Genomic DNA, 17,994 nt, shown 5'->3' with positions numbered 1-17,994 from the left:
CCCAGAGCTAGATGGAAAGAAGGATGTCTCCTGAGTCCTTGCAGCTGAGGAGGAGCCAAGGGGAACCAGCCCAGCAGAGTGGTGAGATGATAATAGTAACACAGTCCTTAGGACTTTATTCACTTTATCTCAATTCTTTAATGACTATAAGGTGTTACTACCTCTTTTACTTGCCTGAGATTAATAAGCAATAGAGTTGGGATTCCATTCATGTCTGCCTGATATTTAATGGTGATTGTATATAACTTTGCACCTGAGGTTCCACTTCCAGTGAGGATGAGGGGAAGAGGGAGAAGAAATGCAGGGGACACTATGGGCAGAGCCATGGGCAGTGGCTGTGGTAAAAGGGCCAGAGAAATTACATAGCTATAGTGGAGTAAAACAGCTCTAAACTCAGGACCAGGAACAGAGGCAGTTCTAATTGTAAAATGCAGGAAAACACACTGGGCCCATTAAGGGACCAGATGGTTCTACAGTTGGGTTGAAACCTCAGGGACATGAAGAGGAGGGGTAAGAGATGAGCACTGAAAAGACGGTTGGGAGCTCTATTGCAAAGGACTTTAATGCCAGGCAAAGGAGTTTGTGCCCAACTTGGTAGGCAGTGAGAGTCACTGAAGGGCTCTGGGTCTGTAAGTGACATGATGGGGCTGGTCCTTTGGGAAGAGGAGGCAGGGACAGGTGTTTGTGGACTGCAGCAACTGAGGCAAGGTCTGAGGAGCTGAGTTCAGGGGACCATCAGAGTAATACACATGGAGAGTAATGAAGAAGCATCCTGAGGACGATGGCAACGGCGAAGGAGAGGTGGCATGGAATTCAGAGGCAGAATCTGTGGGACCTGGCAACTGAGGAGCTGTGTATAAAGGGAGGAGTTGCAGGTGATGGGAGGATGCTGAGGAACTGGCAGTTAGGGGACAGAGGGGGTAGCCAGTAAATGGCTGCATTTCGGAGACTCTAGAGTTTGAGATGTTCAGAAATACATCCATATGGAGAGTTTCAACTGCTTCCCAGACAGCCGAGTCTGAAATTCAGAACAAGTCAGGGCAAGAGATACAGATATGAGAATAATTGCCCTAACGATGGTAGTAGAAAAGCCAGAGGAAAGGAGGCGTGGCAGGGCAATCACACAAGGCCCTATGCTCAGTTTATGCTCTGCTGTCCCTGAACAAGGCTTCTTGAAGGAACCTCGCATTTTCATTTTGCACCAAGGACCCCACTAACAGAAATACTGAGAGAAGGTATAATACAGGCTGGGATCCTTAGCCTCAAACCACACATGGGCTTTAGGGGTCTGTGATTCTTGTGAAATGGTGCAAACTGATGTGTTTGTGCAGTCACGCATTCGTCCAAGAACAGGTTCATGAATTTCATCAGATTTCCAAAGGGGTCTGTGACAGAACAAATCACCAGCCAGGGTGGTACTGATCACTACTGAGAAGGGGAACTGGGTGGGGGCAGGACAGGTTCGGAGGTTCACTTTTCATTGTAAGCTCTTTTCTCTACCTTTTGAGTTTTTACCTATGGCTAAATTAAACTCAATAATTTTAAACAAAACAAAGCTTCATTGTTCCAAAAAAGAGGGACCATAGACTGTCCTGGGGACAGGCAGATGAAGCACAGTGGGGATGTAGCTGCCAAAGAAGTGGTGGCCACTGCCCAGGGAAGAGGGTTTCCTAGAGGAAGAGGATCACCAGTGGTCAAATGTCACTGGAGGAGAGGGTGAGGAGCTGAAAGGCCAAGTGTCTTTCATGTGGCAGAATTCTAAAGATGATGACGGCAGGACCTCCCCCGTGAGGGGAGCCTCACACGCTACAAGCTTCCCTCCCCCCAACTCAGCCAGTTCCATCAGCCCGACCCATCTGTGTGTTCCCTCCAAACGCCTACAGGAAGAGCTCAGAACAGACGGAAACTGAAGCCCCACTCCTGCCAGACTTCGGAGAGATGGGGTCTTCTCCGTGAGCCTGGCCAACTCTTCATCCTCTCTCTGATCAAGGCGAAGTAAGAGCAGGCTGCTGACCTGGGCTGCCATGAGAGACCAGCAAGGGGCCTGGAGCCGAGCTGCCTAAGCCAGCTAAGTTCTTCTCTGCCCTCATATCCTCTTAACCACTGTGATTTTATCTTGGGGTCTTTGCTCCCTTAGCCCAGCCCCTGCCCAACCTCTACGAACCCCACGGCCCCCTGGCCCACAAGGCCTCCTCACTGGCCAAGAGCACTCTGCTCTAGGCCTGTGCTTACAATTCTGCCCTGATACATCTAACCTTCCTCTGGAGACTGGAGCAAGGGCTCTCATCTACTGAAAGGCCACCAGAGCCCTGGAAGGACACTCCACAAGTCTTCTGGGTTAAATCCTCACTCCCAGAAAGACCACCCATACATATATCTTTTAACTAACATTACTCTAATCCAAATTTTCCTGGACTTTTTAATCTTTCATCTACAAATGCTTGTTCCACTCAAGTACTGTATATGCCAAGTCACTGCGGTGGGCCCTATGGAGAAAACAAGACACTCTCCCTGCCCGCAGGTAGCTTACAATCGTGCTGGAGAGCAGGGACCAGGTGGAGGAAGCACTGACACGGCTGGAAACTACACCACATTTGGTGTAGTTTGTAGCAGCAAACTACACCACATTCTACCTGCAAGCTATAACAAGTGCTCTAAGAAGTCTGAGTGAAAGAAACAGAACCTTTGGAAGACATATATTAGGAACTGGGCCTTGAAGGATATACATAGGCTGTAGACAGAAGGGGGAAAGGAAAAGAAACGCCTTGTGGCAAAACCACATGAGAAAATGTACAAAAGAAATGGTGGAAAAAAAAAAAAAAGAAATGGTGGGCACCCTGCCACATGATGAGGTAAAGACCCTCATTGTATAGAACAGAGCACAATTTTGGGGGACAGTGCATCCAAGTTGTAAAAGGGCCCCAAAGCCTGATTAAGAGCATCCTGCTTCTTAGTCCTCTATCATCCGGGGGCTCTCAGATGGATATACTCAAGGAATTTGAATCTTGATGTCATGCCTTTACAACCTAGACACCATGTAAACTCAAGGTGTGAATACAAATTCAATGGGGCTATGCAAACCTTTTTAGCTGGCACTCAGGATAGAAGTCTATGGAGAAAGTCACTATTAACCTCTCTTGTCTTTCTGAACCTCAGCTCTCCCAATTTAAAATGAGGATAAGGGTGATTCAGTGGTTAAAACTCCACTCTCACTGTAGGGTGCACGGGTTCAATCCCTGGCCAGGAAACTAAGATCCCACATCCTACAAGATGGGATGAAGACTAGATTAAATGCAAATATCTTTGTAATTAAACAAGTGAACAGTGAAAGTTACGCTTTTTTTTAAAATTCATTATTATTATTTAAAAATTTTTATTGGAGTATAGGGAAGTAATGTTTTTTGGCAACCTGTGTCCGGCCCCTTATTCAGGCACCATGTAATGTTTGAATCTCTCAAAGCATAGCCCTGCTCTGGGCATACACATTTAAGTTGCAGTCCACAGAGTCCAACATACCTCCCACAGCAATCACAAGACCCATTATCAGATTTCTTGCTTGGGGAGTATTGAGGGGAAGATTGGCAACTGAAGCCTAAGGATAGTATTATACTACAGTTTCCCATTTTTCTGTTCAAATTATAACCTTAGGCAGAGGACCAATGCTGATTTAAAATACTTACTGTGAATTGCCAGAGTAGGTACAGTTAGGCTCTGGAAACCAAGACATACAGGTGCTATAGGAATGCTTGGGGGAGATTAGGAGGGCAGTTTGCAAAGGATGGTAACAGAGAATGCTCTGGGATTTTCCCAAGCCAGACCAAGCAGAGGGTGCTAGGTATCCTGAAGGTACCTGAGGGGCTCACCTTGATTTTCCAAAGCCATCTAGTTATAACCCCATTACAGAGTTTCAAGTATAAAAGGAGACTGGGCCAGTGGGATGACTGGTTTTCCTGAAAGCTAGCCTGACTGTGGGTGACCCAGGGCCTTGTGAGCCTGGTACTTAAGCCCAGGAACAATTCAGGTTTATTTTCATCACTGCCCTGTCATCGGTAGGGCCCTATCATCCCCCTGTAAATCTCAAGCATTCTCTGAAGCTGGGAAGAATTAGGTCAGGTAGAAAGTCAAGTGTGAAGGCACTCTGAGGAATGGGAATGAGGACAAACTAACCAGTTCTAAGCCCTCTCCACGTATCATTCCACTGAATCCTCAGGACACGCCTGAGACAGGAACTTTTGTAATCATTTCCTTTCTACAGGTGAGGAGTCTGAGTTGGAGAAGTGAAGTAACACGCAAGCTTACTCAGCTCGTTTGTAGCAGAAGAGAGATCTGAACCACATGGTGTTGTTCCACGGTATGATAGTTCTGCTGCAGGGTGGGGGGGGTCCCATCTTGGTCGGGCCTAGGGGGTGGGAGGAGGAGGCTGATTCTCAGCACCACTCATTTTAAACAAGCAGGTTTCAAGATGCTTGAAAGCTGATTGGAGTTCCCATCCTTTCTGGAATACTGGCAAATCTGACAAGTTCTCTGATTTCCATGGTCATTGTTTCCCCCTTTTTGCAATCCAGCACTGACAGGCTCCTTTACAATCTTCATGCACCTCATCCACCCATTGCCCTCAAAAATAACGGCTTAATGGGTCTCCAGTAACTCCAGCCAATTCCTTAGGGCTCTTGAGAGCAGATCATCTGGGAAAGCCAAGAAAACTCATCCAATTTTTAAAAGTGATCTTTGATCAGATCTTTTCTTGCCTCCATCTCCCCACATGACCTGAGTTAATTGGTCTGCTTCACCTCACACAGAGCTCTTTCAATCAAGAACACATTTTGAGAGCAATCAGTTCTGGATAGAGTATAAAAATTGGGAGGGAAGAGGAGATAACTGAAGCCAGAAAATTCAGATACACAGCTTCTCAGACCGGAGTTCCTTTCCTGCATTCAGCTCATGCCTACTGACTTCACCTGGTTGCCATGGAAACATCAGTCTCTGATGGTGGTAGCAGCACTTTAGACAGAAAGCATAACAGGCTACCATGGTAACCCCAAAAAGAGTAAAGCTGCCTTCTCTTTTGGAAGGTTCAGGAAGAAATGGAAGAGGCTGCTGAGCTAAGCAGGCTACAGGGGATAGCTTCCAGAAAGCCTGAGTCTGACTTGAACTGAGAGGAGATTAATTTAACTCAACAGATATGAAATATGTGCAAAGACAACAATAATGAAAATGACACATTTATGGTTGACTTCATCAAGATACAACCACCGAGTAACAAAGTTTACAAAGAACTGTAAATAAAATCGGAATAAGAACTATTTAACAGGACCAAGAATACTGAAAGGAAAATAAACTGCAACTAGGAAAGCATCAGAATCTTAAAGAACAGGATTTCTGACCAGCAGAAAGAATAAGACGGTACAAGACAAGAAAGAACAAGACGCAGACATGGAAGTGGAAAAATTCAAGATATACTGAGAAGTATGGATATAGAGACAGAAAAAGTGACACTTCCCCATGACTCCAAGGCTTTGGCTTTCACAGTGATGCTGAGAAGCAGGTTAAGATCAAGGAATCTGAAGCTAGACTGTCTGGACTGGGATCCCAAACTTGTTAATGACATAATCGAGGGACAAGTTAGTTAACTTTTTGGGTGTCCGTTTCCTCAGTGACAAAGTGAAGATGATAAAAGAATTTACTTCAGAGAGTCATTGTGAGGATTAAATGACAACACACATAAAATGATTAGAGCAATGCCTAACCCACAATAAATGCTGCATAAATTCTCATTATTGTTAACCACCTCCCACCACTCACTTTTTGGAGCCAGGATAGCCTCTTCTCATTGTCCAAGTAACACTTCCTGATTCACACCGGACTTTAAGAGAAAAGAGGGGCTATGACAGAGTATCTTCCTTAAGTTTTTAGTTCATTTCCCTTCTTCATAAGTGCAAAATGCGAAGACTAAAGGTTCGTAAGTCACAGCCCTGCTTCCATGGTAGCTCACATCTAGGAGTGGTTAGATTCTAAGAAGGAAATAGGATGAATCCCAATGTCAAGAATACAGCAGTTTAAAGAACAGGGCTGCCTCAGAGAAGACACAAGTGGAAGCTGTAAGCCAAAAGTCAGATGAAAATCCCCTTTAGAATTGAGGATTGGTGGGGAACAGATTTGAACAGTCTCATCTCTACTCACCATAGCCACCATGCTCAGGCAGGAGGTTGAGGAAGGCTTCTTTACATTAGGCTGAGCCAAGGGTTTACCTACTGCCCCCTTCTCTACACTCCAAACGCCCTCTATAGAGTTATGAGTCATAAGGCCTTGAGCCACAGGCAGTGACACTGTCACCCATTAAATGCTGCCACCTTATATGGGTGAACACTAGAACAGAAGTTGTCTTAGACATCCCCTTACTTCCATCCTTGTCTTTCTCCCGCAAAATGTTACCTGAGGATCTGAGAGCAAGGAAGAACTGAGGTGGAAGGACCCACAGTGCAGAAAGGCAAAGAAGCCAGGGATGGAAACATAAGGAAACTGAGTAGTGATGGGGCCCACCTGAGGCAGGAGGCAAGGCCAGTGGGTACTTGTAGTCTGAAGGCATTCAAGACTGCCATGAGGAGGCCTGGTCCACAGCCTTAGGATGATGTATACAAATAGTCTGTACTGAGCTCAGGATGCATTAGCATCCCAATCAATAACTACTTGGGGACTGGGCCATAGCCAGCTGCTCCTACCTAAAAATAAGGCAGCCTCCTTCCCTTCTTCAGGTCCAGAGAGCAAACAAGGATAAGGAAGGGGTAGGGGTGACAGTGGGTGAGGGTGCAGCAGTCTAGAAATCCCTCCGGAGTCCCAGTGGCATTCTGTGCTACAAGTAGGTTTCATGTACTTAACACTTCAGTGTCAAGAGCAACCTCAGAAGCTCACCACCAAAAAACTAGCACTATGCTTAGAAGCCTTAACTGACAAATTAAAAAACCTAGCAGCAATTATACATATTTTTAGCATGACAATAAAGCCTTAACATTGTTGCCATAGAGACCAGTAAAGAATGGAGGAGGCCCACAGGAGGAAGATAGGTCTGAGGTTCAGCCCTGTCCCTGGAACCTCAGACCTTCTTCTCTTAGCTGGTCTGCAGTTGGTGACCCAGGCTTTGGGCTGGCCCCCTGTCCTAAGCCTTACCAAGCAGGCAGAGAAAGGTGTGCCTCACCTTTGGCAAGGCCATGCCTAGAATACTCAGCTCCCTGGAATCATGGGTCAGCCCAAGCCTGTGTTGTCCCAGGCTGAGCCATATGGGAAGCAAGAGTTGAAGGGACTGAAAGGATGAACAATTGTAGACATAAGGCCTAGGGGAGCCCTGATGTATAATGCCCAAACCACTTTGGATACTAGACTGGATTTCTACACAAAGAGGTCCAAAGGCAAGGCACAGAGATCAAGAGGGTAAGAACGGTGAGCTGAGGAGGCTTCTTTAGTACTTAGGCTTCGCAGGATCACAAACCCCCCACCCCCAGATGAAGGTGCAGAATGTGCTGCTGTCACACTGCCATCTGGTGGAAAGACAAGATCTGTCCCCAGGCAGAGCCAGAGCTGGAGAGTCTGTCCAATGGGCAGGTATGTTTAGAGATAACTAAGATAAAGGCAGAGGTGGAGACCACAGCACATGAAGACCATGGGAGTATAAAGCAGATACAGACAGGGTGTGTGCCTTGTCTGTTTTTCATCCAAAAGATCAGAGTTTTTAAAAATTAAGGAAAGAAAACACAATGACATTACAAATATTTTATATCCCGAGAACCATTCGTGGTGCTGGCTCAGAAGTTACCATCAGACAGACACACTAACGGACTGAGACCACACACATATGGGCAGCAGCCACCACAACAGTGGGACATGCCTTTTGTACAAAGTTTATATATATATATATATTTATATTTACGTACACAGACACAGGGTATAAAATCCAGTGAGAAGGGCTCGTGTGTGTCCAACGAGGGGACAAGAGTGGCTTTAACAGCTGGGCTTGAGCCCAGTCTCCAGAGGCACAGGCAAGTGGTGGAGAGAAGCAGTCTCCCCTCCATACTCCCACCCTGGGCCAAAGGAAAAGACAACGATACAAAGCTGGATGGTACCAGAAAGGTACCCTACCTTTCATTAAACTCCTGAATGCCCCAAAGACAGCCCCAAATGGCTGGCAGATTATTCCCACACCTCCCAGCACGATCCTGAGCCCACGGAAGCAGTTCTGGCCCCAAGCTGAGGTCTAAGGCAGGCTTCCCAACGCACACGTCTGCACTACCTTCCAGGGCCCTGTAGCAGCAAGGTTCAACCCCTCACACTCCAAAGTCCTCACAGACCAGAGGTTTCAGGGGTTTTCTGTGACAGACTGCAGGATAAAGGTACAGGAGGAGAGCAGTTAGTTCCTTGAGTTAATGCCCTATGGCCTTCCCAAAGGGGTAGGAATCAAAGAATCAGTAAGAGGTGGTTGGGAAGGACAATGAAGGTCATCCCAGGAGATGATAAACACAGAGAAACAGATGTTCAACACAAGTGTAGATGCTGTTCTCTTCGACCAGCAGCTCTGATCAGCAGAGTCCATTCCCACTGGGGCTGTGGTGGGTAGGAGCCCTTCTTGGTGTCTAAGGGGGGCCCCAGTTCCCCCACTGTCAGTGTTCATGCCCTCAGGATGGCTTGGTCCACAAGATGGAGAGAAGGGGCCGTGGAAGGGTAGATGTGGAGCAGGGAGTGGCAGGACCCAGAGGCACAGGGAGGCCGTGGACCAAGCCACTAATCTACCTGTGGCAAGGAGAAGATGTAAATAGGAAATTGAAGGAAAGAAAATAGCTATGAACACTGACATGAGCTGGGCCTTGCAACTCACATGGTTTGGGGAGTAAAGAGGCTGGAAAGCTGGAAGCACTGGGAGGCGATTGCCTGGGAGGCGAGGTTCAGGGCCGGATTCAGAGCTGGAACAAAGAGAGGCATGGAGAGTTAGCAGAGTACTCCTGCCTTCCAGGCCTAACCCTTCTCTCCCTCCCCCAAGTTCAAGTCTACCGGTCAGAGCCGCTGGGTTCAGGGCCCCCAGGGGAACTGCTCCATTCAATTGCAGGGCAGCAGCTTGAGCAGCAGCAGCTTGGGCCACAGCAGCGGCAGCAGCAGTGGTGGTTGGCAGCTGGATTCCAGAGCCTCGGAGGGAAAGAAGAGGTGGGGTTAAGTCCGATTCTAATCCTCAAAGTAAAATTCAACCCCACGTTCTTCACTCCACAAAGAAACCTACCTTCTGCCAGTTTGGCCATGAGCTGCAAACGTCCACCTGCTGATCCCAGGTCTAGCTCCTGGTCTCCATCAGGAAAAGTGATGTCTGTGCCACCATCCGGTCGCTCAGTCACGTGGCCAATCCTCATAGGTCGACCAGCAAGCTCAAAGCCATTCAACTGTTCCAAGGCCCGTCGGGCACACTCTGCATCAGAGAACTACAAGAAATCCAGGCTGTATCAGGTACCTCTTAGCCCAGACATGTTCTCAAAGCCCCATGAACACTTCCTAGTCCTACCGTCCCAGGAAAATCACATGCTCACTGTGGCTCAAACTTTTCTTTCCCCAGGAATGTTACCTAGGATCCCATCCTCGCAAATGGTTCTCTGAAAAGAACCCTTTCCAGCTGACTCAAGGGCAATCACTTTTCAATCTTCTAGCTCTACTAAAAACCTAACAGTGCGTTATCTGTAGGGAGCCTCGCCTGACTGGCTGTTTCACAAATGGGTACAACAGATGGAAGTAATACCAGCTGATATCCAAGGCTCCTGAGTTTCATTTCAGCCCTTAGGACTAGTAAGTTTCAGTCCTTAGTCAAGAAATAGGAAAGGCACAGCTTCAGGAGGGCACACAGCCTGGTACTAAAAGCAAGACTGCATCCCCACTCCCACCCCACCTCTCTGGCCTACTGGCCACAGGGCCTCAAACTCTCTAGTCCCTTTCAGCAGCAGCCCGACATAATGAGGGTTCCTAGTCTGCTGTTTATGTGTCAAGGGTGCTGACCTAAAAGGCAGTAACACAAGGGCAGAAAGACACCAGAGGAACCTTTCTGAATCTGAGTCACATGGGAAGCTAAAAAAGGTACTTGCCACTATGAACCCCACAGCTGGCTTCATTTACTCTGGTATTACCTGCCCTGGGGCCTGGCACGTGGTAATGACATTTCCTAGGCAGGTGGTGTATGTAGGTGGCTTGCTTTTACCGGATACTTCTGGGATGAGCAATTCCCATGGTAGAACATAACCTACCTCCCCTCTGCCCTGCAGGCAACTGTGGGGGTGTAGGCTGCCTGGATTGAGCCCAGAAAATAGCAGCTTCTATCAGACTTTGTAGCTGGCAACCAGTCCTCAGCTTGGAGTCACATGGAAGAACTAGTTATGGGAGACAATTCTGTTTGCGTGTCAGGAAAAGGTGAAACTTGCCCACTATTAGGTGGCCTCACTATTCTCCCTACCACAGTATTTAAATATGAAAGTATTTCTCAGTGGAGAAACTGCTTCAAACAGGGGAGCAACAGAGGGACGTATATAACTTCTTATCCCACCCCATCATGAAAACATACCAAGTCTATAACACACGTCTACAACAACGCCCATACCTGACCTCCCTCGTCCCCCAATCTCAGCTGCATCCTGGAATCACTTCTGCTACCCAGAGAGCAGGCTGTAGCACCAGGGAGGCTGGCTGAACTCCTGGACACCCTATACCAGTGCCACTGACAGAGTGGAGCAAAGCCAAGATCTCAAGCAAAGCATTCATCTCAAGGGGCAGAAGGCTAGTCCAAGCTTCAGGCAGCAGGGTTTATGGGTCATTAAGACCGTTCCTACAGGAGGAGGATGAAGCTGAGCTACAAAATCAGACAAGTGGACAAACCAAAACTAAAAGTTAAAGAGTAGAGACTCACCGTAATAAAACCATGACCTTTGGAGCGGCCTGTTTCTGAGTCCTTCATCAAGACAATATTATCAATCTGCAAAACAAAGAGAAATAACAATCTTCTGGCTAAGCCACACTTTTGATCTTTCCCACCCAGACTGTTTTTTTCAGCTGTGCTATGCACAGCATGTGCCACATAGGACCTTAGTTCCTCCACCAGGGATGGAATCTGTGATCTGTGCCCCATGCAGTGGAAGCCAGAGTCTTAATAACTGAGCCACCAGGAAAGTCCCCTACTTAGATTGTTCTAAATAACTCTATCTTTCTAACCAATCTATTATATCTCTCCAAATCACTTTAAAAAGAGAAACAAAATCCATTTCTTTCCAAAACACTTTTGCTGACTCATCTTACTTAATCTGGACCCCCTATTTGATTTCACAGTGCCTAATTTATCTCCGAAGCAGCAAGAATACAGAGATGGAGCCAACTTTCCCAGGAGGGACCCACATGGCCATTATGAAACATGCAGTGGGTTAACCATGATCAGACAGATGAGGAGGTACACTCACCCTCCCCACTTTTCCCAACTCCCTTCAGAGGTTCCCCTCTCTTTCTACTCACTTTGCCAAAGGGTTCAAAGATGCCCCGGAGCATGTCCTCGGTGATATTGAAGTGTAGGGAGCCCACATAAAGGCGCATTGGTCCACCACTGCCCTTCTGCAGGTTATTGGCCATGGCTGCCAGGCGGTTTTTTTCAGCCTGCGGAAGGAGGAAATGATGGGTTATGCTCACACCTACCATATTCAACTCCCTCTTCTCAAGTCCATTTCTCAGGCTGCTCACCTGTGAGGCCTGTACAATGATAGGCACTCCTAGCAGCCGCTGCCCAGTCAGCCCAATGGCCAGTGGCACAGACTGGATCTCACAGAATTCTACATAGGCAATGCCTTTAGACCGACGTGAGTTCCGATCTGAGATGATACGGACGTCTCGAACCTATTCAGGGCAGAAGGGAAATCCTGAGTTGGGCATAAAGGGGGATGGAGAAGACAGGCTACCCCAAGCTAACTAAGAGGGAGAAGAGGGTTACCTTGCCAATAGCAGAGAAAAAGTCCTCCAGGTCTCGAGGCCGAATGCAGGCAGCTAACTGCATGCAGAACACGGTGCGGGCATCCCGCTCCTCGGGACTCAGGTTATCAACTGGCTCCCTAAAGAGTACGACTGTTGAGACCTTCCTTCCCAATACTTGGTCAACTTTCTTTAGCTGCCCTCACGAACTACACATTCCTGTGGTTTGGCTCAAACCACTTTTTATTCATAATTCACAGTCCCTGAAAGAGTGCTTATTATCAACTCACCTGACTGGGCTCTTCTCTCTGAAATGGGGACTCTTACTGTATCCATACCTACGCCTACAGAACAGAGAACAACAAAACTGAAAACCACTTCTATTCACATTGGCCCAGTGCTGAGTCTTCCACCACAAGAAAACAAGATTACAGCACCTCATCACACATGCAAGTACTGAGCATCACCCCTCCAGTAACTGGGTCTCCTGCCCATCCCAACAACAGGATACAAGCACCCTTAGGCAGGGACCACAGTGCACTTGGTTTTACCCAGAATACAAAGGTGATCTTATTAGCAAACGGTGATACCCAGTGGCAAGCGGTGGACTCCTGTAGTGTACACGATCCTCACGCCGCCAGTCTCGACTTCGTGACTCACTACTATGTCGACGATCCCAGCTACGGCTGCGGCGGCGACGCTGCCGATCTCGACTTCGGCTCCGACTATTTTTCCGCCTGTGACGATCCCGGTCTCGACTACGACTATTGGACAAAAATGACTATTAAGTTCCTTAAAGAACAAACCAACCTCCTCTGGCCTTTAATGTATAGCTTTCCCTGGTATCTTTCCATTTACAATTCTCAAAACCCAAGTGTCCCCAGAATGACTGACCTGCGTTTTCTCTCCCTGCTTTTACTATGGCTCCGACTCCTCTTTTTCCTGTGAGAGAGTATCAACTCTTATTACAGACGTTTCATTCTCTCCCCCAAGGAAACCAAATGACAGTGAGGTTAACATGAAATAAAAACCAGCCAAAGACCAAAATCTAGAAGACAGTATGGCAGGAGTTCATGACAATGGTATGACATCAGTTTACACACAGCCCTGAACACTGTCAGGTATATGAAATGGCCATTTCTCCTCCATGGAACGGAACAGTATCTGGTGTTTTCAAATCAGAGATCCTCTTGCTATTTTAGTCAAATGAAATACATCAAAAGTAGGACTGATCCGTAAGTCTACACTGGAAAAGCATTATACCAAATCACCATTATTCCCACGACCCAGGGAGCCATTACTAAAGCAGGAAGTCTTATGAACAACCACCTCTCTGTTCCAGCTGTTTCTATAGTGGACAGAGCTGTTTTCCTTCCCCAAGCGGCCAACCCACTTTCCTCATGCCACACTCACTTGCTTGCCTCCCCACTCGTGCCATTCCCACTGGTGGCACTGGTCCCGTCAGTGATGCTGCTCCCATCGGCACCACAGCCACTGGTGCTGTCGGTCGTGTTGCTGGGACTGTCCTTTTTAACCTCTTTCCTTTGCTGCCCATCCTAATGGGTTCACCAGGAAAATGACACAAGGCATCAGGTGGCAGACACACAGATTCCATTGGGCAAGGAAAGAACAAAAGTAGATAAAGAAGAAAGCTCATGAAATCAAAACTCTCAATTATCTTAACAGTTTCTGAGTACCTAGATCTCCTAACAAAGAGAGTAAGAGAAGTATGGAAACTACCCAAAAAGAAGAGATGAGATTTTAATGTCAAACGTTAGCTATCCAACATCTACTTGTTCCACTAACATCTATTTCCCAGGAGAGTGAGAAATGAGTTACGTCTGAAATATAGCAACTTTCTTCTGTGTCACTGACAGCTGTGAGCAAAGGTTCCCATCCCAACTTTATGTTGCCCCCTCACCCCCAGTTTTCGGGGCCCTTTCTGCAAGCATGGCCTTTGAGCACTGGTCTCCAGCAGTGACTACTAACAGATTATACCTTTCATGAATAGTCACTGTACATAATAAATGAACAGGGAAAGAAAATTCCTAAAACACTGAAACTGATGAGCCACAACTGCTTTTTCTTACTAACCCAATTCCAAGAGTGAGATGGGGAATATTACCTCCTCTTTTTTATAGGGAGCCTCCAGCATGGCCTCAATCACTATATCAAAGTCATCGGATGCCATTCTAGCAGATCTGGGGAAAAGATATCGATACATAAGAACCTTATTTATATTTTTCCTCCCCTTCCGGCACCCCACATTCCCTCCCCCTTTGAAGAAACAGATATCAGAATTTACAGTTTTGTGTCTTGAACTCCAAAGTTACCTTACCAGCTGCTGCTTACCCTACATTTACTTTTGCACCTTACAGATCTGAACTAGTTCTGCTTTGTGGCTTATAAAAGGTGAGGGTCTAGAAGAAAATTAGATGTCTAGGGAGAAACAAAATATAATACAGACCTTTTCCTGTCAAAAGAAAATGTGGGTACTCAAACTTTACTATTTATAGTGGGCACTTGGCCTCCATTCTACTATTCAAAATTCTGAATAAAAAACTGCTTTAAACTTAAATCGGCACATATTTCCATTAAAAAAGTAAGACTACAGAATAAAAATTAAAAGCAAGACAAAGTAATACCAGAATAATGCAGAATAATTGTCCTAAGCTTTTCCCCACATCCCTGACCCAAACACACAAAAATGTGGGGATTCATCATTAAGCATTTTCTGGACAACACCAACTAGAGTGTGGGTAATTCAGAAAGACTGTGATTGAGATGGCTAAACCCGTCCCACGCTGAAGCATTTCGGTCTAGGCACATATAGTAGGACTTCTCGCCTACCCCAAGCTTTCACATTTAGCAATGGTCTTTCTCAAGTCTGTTTGTCACAGGTCTGTCAAATAATAAAAACAGAAGACACCAAACGAAATCAACAGGATAAATGATTCAAAGATTACTGCTCCAAAATTATCAAAATATGTAACACAGATAAATCTCAAAATAATTACACTGAAAGAGATTACCAAAAAAAAGTACATACTGTATGATGTACATTTATATAAAATTTTAGAAAATGCAAACTAACCTGTAGTGACAGAAAGCAGTCAGTGGTTACCTAGGGATAGGAACAGGTGGGGAGGGGCCAGGATGAAAAGATTATAAAAGAACATTTTGGAATTTGGAGGGGTGGTTTCATGGGTGTTAGTACATAACAAAACCCACTGAAATATACACCTTAACATGTACAGTTTTATTCTATGTCACTGATATCCTAATAAAACTGAAAAAAACTCATCTGAAGAATTTCTATGCAGAGAGGTTAATTATAATTAAGACTTTCCATATACACAAGAGCTTTGTCCTCTTTAAAGCAGCTAATGCATCATCCAATCATGCTGTCTTGACTGGAGACAGAGTCCACAGCCTATTTTGATGATTTAATAAAAGTAATCATATTTATCATTTGTAGTACCTGACATTGCTGGGCACTATGCTAATCATGTTACAAAGATAAGATTCTTGGAAGCAGCCAACAATAAAACTTACTTGGACCCAAATTTAAGGCTTAAAATGGAAACCAAACCAAAATCAAATAGGTGTCTAAAAACCAGAGAACTCAATCTCTTATCTTACATTTATTTAATAATCAATAGTAACATATGCTACAGGCAAAATTAGACCTAAGGCACAGATGAAAAAACGGAGGTCCTGTGAACAGCCCAAAGTCACAAAGTTCAAATGGGGGAGCTGATCCTTGATCAGAAGTCTTCTGACTCTAATGTTCAGGTTACCACTCTCTCATGTGGTTTGTAACTTAAAAGGAAATTTCTTAAAAAGAAAAGTACATAGCATACCAAGATGTCTATTTTTAAATATACACTCATCTGGATAATTAATGTTCTCATAAGTATATGAAAAAAATCAGTCTCATTAGTCACATCTTATTGTGTGGCTTATAAAGATAACCAGTTCACAATAGTATATGCTTCAAAAACAAAAAAACAGTACATGCTTCAAAACATTAGGAATCAGGCTGATTTTAATATATGCTATCTGATCTATGGTGGGGGAAAAAATGGTTCTATAAGTAAGTTTCTGATCTACAAACTCTGTTCCTTTCAGTCATTTGACTGCCAAGTCTATACAAATTTTCTAAGTGTCATAACACTCCTCTTCATTTTCTATAGCCTGCCTTTAATTCTCCAAATAAAATGCTTCTAGTTTCAAGAACTGCTCTTTGTTGAGTGCTGGTACAGTGCAGGCCTAACTTAAGATATGCAACAACTTTCACATAAGTTGACAAAGGAACCCCTACCTGTGGAACAGTTTTCAGACCTAAGAAACAGATGAATGGATATATTTAGAAACACACATATGTAAAACAGTAGCACACTGTGAAACTTGGAATCTTGCTGGGTTTAGTCTTTCTTGATGTCCTAAAAAGCAGAAAAGTCCCAAACACTTATGCGCTTTCAGGTTGGGAGTTTTCAAACTCTTTAAGTTCTAACTTATGGGTCAAAGTCCATTCAATACCATACATTAAAACATTATACTGCTTTCTTCCAACGCTGCTCCAAAAACTGCATTAGGGACCACAATCATGGTATTGCGTGGACCTTGTCATAGCACAGACTAGACCCAAGCAAGCACTTAGGCCCCACTGCAGCCGAGCCACAGGAGAGCGAAAAACCACTGTCAGCCCCAATCAGACAGAATTAATTCACCAAACGCTGGAGTTCCAGGGGTGATGGGCAGCGCCACTCCTGGGGCTGGTCACAGAGCTGGGCACAAACATCTCCAAACTGAAGACAGCTTAATTAAGAACAAGAACAATGAGAAAGACAAAAACATTCCCATGGGTAACAAACCAAGGCCACGCTTCAAAAAACAGTCCTACAAGTAACTCACTGACAGCATCTCTGTGAGGGCCAGCGTCCCGAGGGTAAAACCTCCTATGTGGCCCCACTATGCTCCTCTACCGCCACAGGATATGTGGGCAGAGCAGCCAACATAGTGAACGTAAGTCTTCCACATACGGAAGACTGAGGAAGAAACCTCAATTCCCTCATCTCTCTCTGGCGCCACTAGGGGTTGAAAACGGACCTCACGAGTCCTCTGAGACCGCAGCAGGTCGATGCTCCCTCCACAGTGCGGGACGTCCTGAACGTCAGGGCTACGGGTACCAAGAGACCAGTCATTCGGATCCTTGAAACATCTTCATCGCTGAAGGAAAATCGTGCCAGGGACTAGTCAGGCAGAGAACACTTCCAGGTCAAAATAAACAAAAACTTTTCTCTTTCTTTTTTATTTTAAGTTTGCCGGACTCTCCTCTCGACGCCATTTTCTACCTGTGACGTCAGGGGCGGGGCCGCGCGGCAACGTCACGCACAAGTGACGTTGCGGGGGGAGCCCGGTTTCGGGGTTTCTTACCAGGTCCGGGTCCCCGCAGCGGGGGTCCCGGTTCCCCCTGTTCCTTTGGGTGTGTCGGGGGACACGAAGCACCGCTATCTTCCAGAGACTCAGCACTAAAAGCAGCACTAGAGCCGGAGCTGCCCCTCTTCCCGCAAAATGGCGGCAGCTCCACTGTCTTCCAGAACCTTCCCCAATCTGCGCAGGCGCCGAATCATTCAGCCGCTGGAATTTCTCTCACTGGTTTCGCGGCAACAGTCCAAAGTAGAGATTTTCATTGGCTAAAAACCTAGGTATGGGTGGAGCCAAACTCAAAGGTCTCTTAGCAACAGTCAAGTTTCCATTGATTGGTTAACCTTGCCGGGACTCAAGGAAAGCAGAAGCATCCTTAGGTAGCCGCCTATCGCTCTCACAGGTTAAACGATTTGCGGAAGGTAGGGAAAGCGGTCAGAGAACCGAGACAGAACCCACCTGCCCAGCTCCCGGCACAGTGGTAGACTGGGCCAACACCTCGAAGTAATGAGGTGCAGTTGAGGTCCTTGGCCATCCTTACTGATTTGCCAAGGGGCTCAAGTCGGGCTTATCCAGAACAGCATTCTGGAGAGCAACTGC

General features: G+C 46.1%; 1 protein-coding gene across 4 annotated transcripts; it reads right to left on the bottom strand.

The window, feature by feature from the left end:
* Positions 1-134: 134 nt before the first annotated feature.
* Positions 135-17,564, bottom strand: RBM23 (RNA binding motif protein 23). 4 transcript variants are annotated; one of them, XM_088840007.1, is made up of 15 exons: positions 17,404-17,564; positions 17,077-17,196; positions 14,090-14,165; positions 13,378-13,520; positions 12,859-12,906; positions 12,555-12,728; positions 12,255-12,308; positions 11,987-12,104; positions 11,740-11,892; positions 11,518-11,655; positions 10,922-10,987; positions 9,260-9,455; positions 9,037-9,168; positions 8,864-8,948; positions 135-1,018 (listed from the first exon to the last, which is right to left on the bottom strand). In XM_088840007.1, exons 2-15 carry the CDS (start codon positions 17,169-17,171, stop codon positions 994-996), a joined length of 1,503 nt encoding a protein of 500 aa, XP_088696133.1. In that variant the 5' UTR covers positions 17,172-17,196; positions 17,404-17,564; the 3' UTR covers positions 135-993. The 4 variants fall into 4 exon arrangements, with proteins under 4 accessions (XP_088696133.1, XP_055291338.2, XP_055291339.2 ...); XM_055435363.2 differs by lacking the exon at positions 135-1,018 and adding an exon at positions 7,750-8,368; XM_055435364.2 differs by lacking the exon at positions 135-1,018 and having other exon boundaries at positions 7,750-8,948.
* Positions 17,565-17,994: the final 430 nt, after the last annotated feature.

The sequence above is a fragment of the Moschus berezovskii genome, chromosome 9, assembly GCF_049115385.1.
Source record: "Moschus berezovskii isolate FMDL1 chromosome 9, NW_MosBer_1.0, whole genome shotgun sequence".
NCBI lineage: Eukaryota > Metazoa > Chordata > Mammalia > Artiodactyla > Moschidae > Moschus > Moschus berezovskii.
Note: the sequence above shows the minus strand (reverse complement) of the source record. Positions and strands in the feature narration are given on the sequence as shown.

What these genes read in the sequence shown, in the direction of transcription:
- RBM23 (XM_055435363.2), bottom strand. Translation starts at nt 17,171, where the DNA reads ATGACTGGTCTCTTGGTACCCGTAGCCCTGACGTTCAGGACGTCCCGC. An exon ending in GGTCTCAGAGGACTCGTGAG is followed by an intron (nt 14,166 to 17,076) that starts GTCCGTTTTCAA and finishes TCTTTTCCCCAG; the next exon opens with ATCTGCTAGAATGGCATCCG. An exon ending in ACGAGTGGGGAGGCAAGCAA is followed by an intron (nt 12,907 to 13,377) that starts GTGAGTGTGGCA and finishes ACTCTCTCACAG; the next exon opens with GAAAAAGAGGAGTCGGAGCC.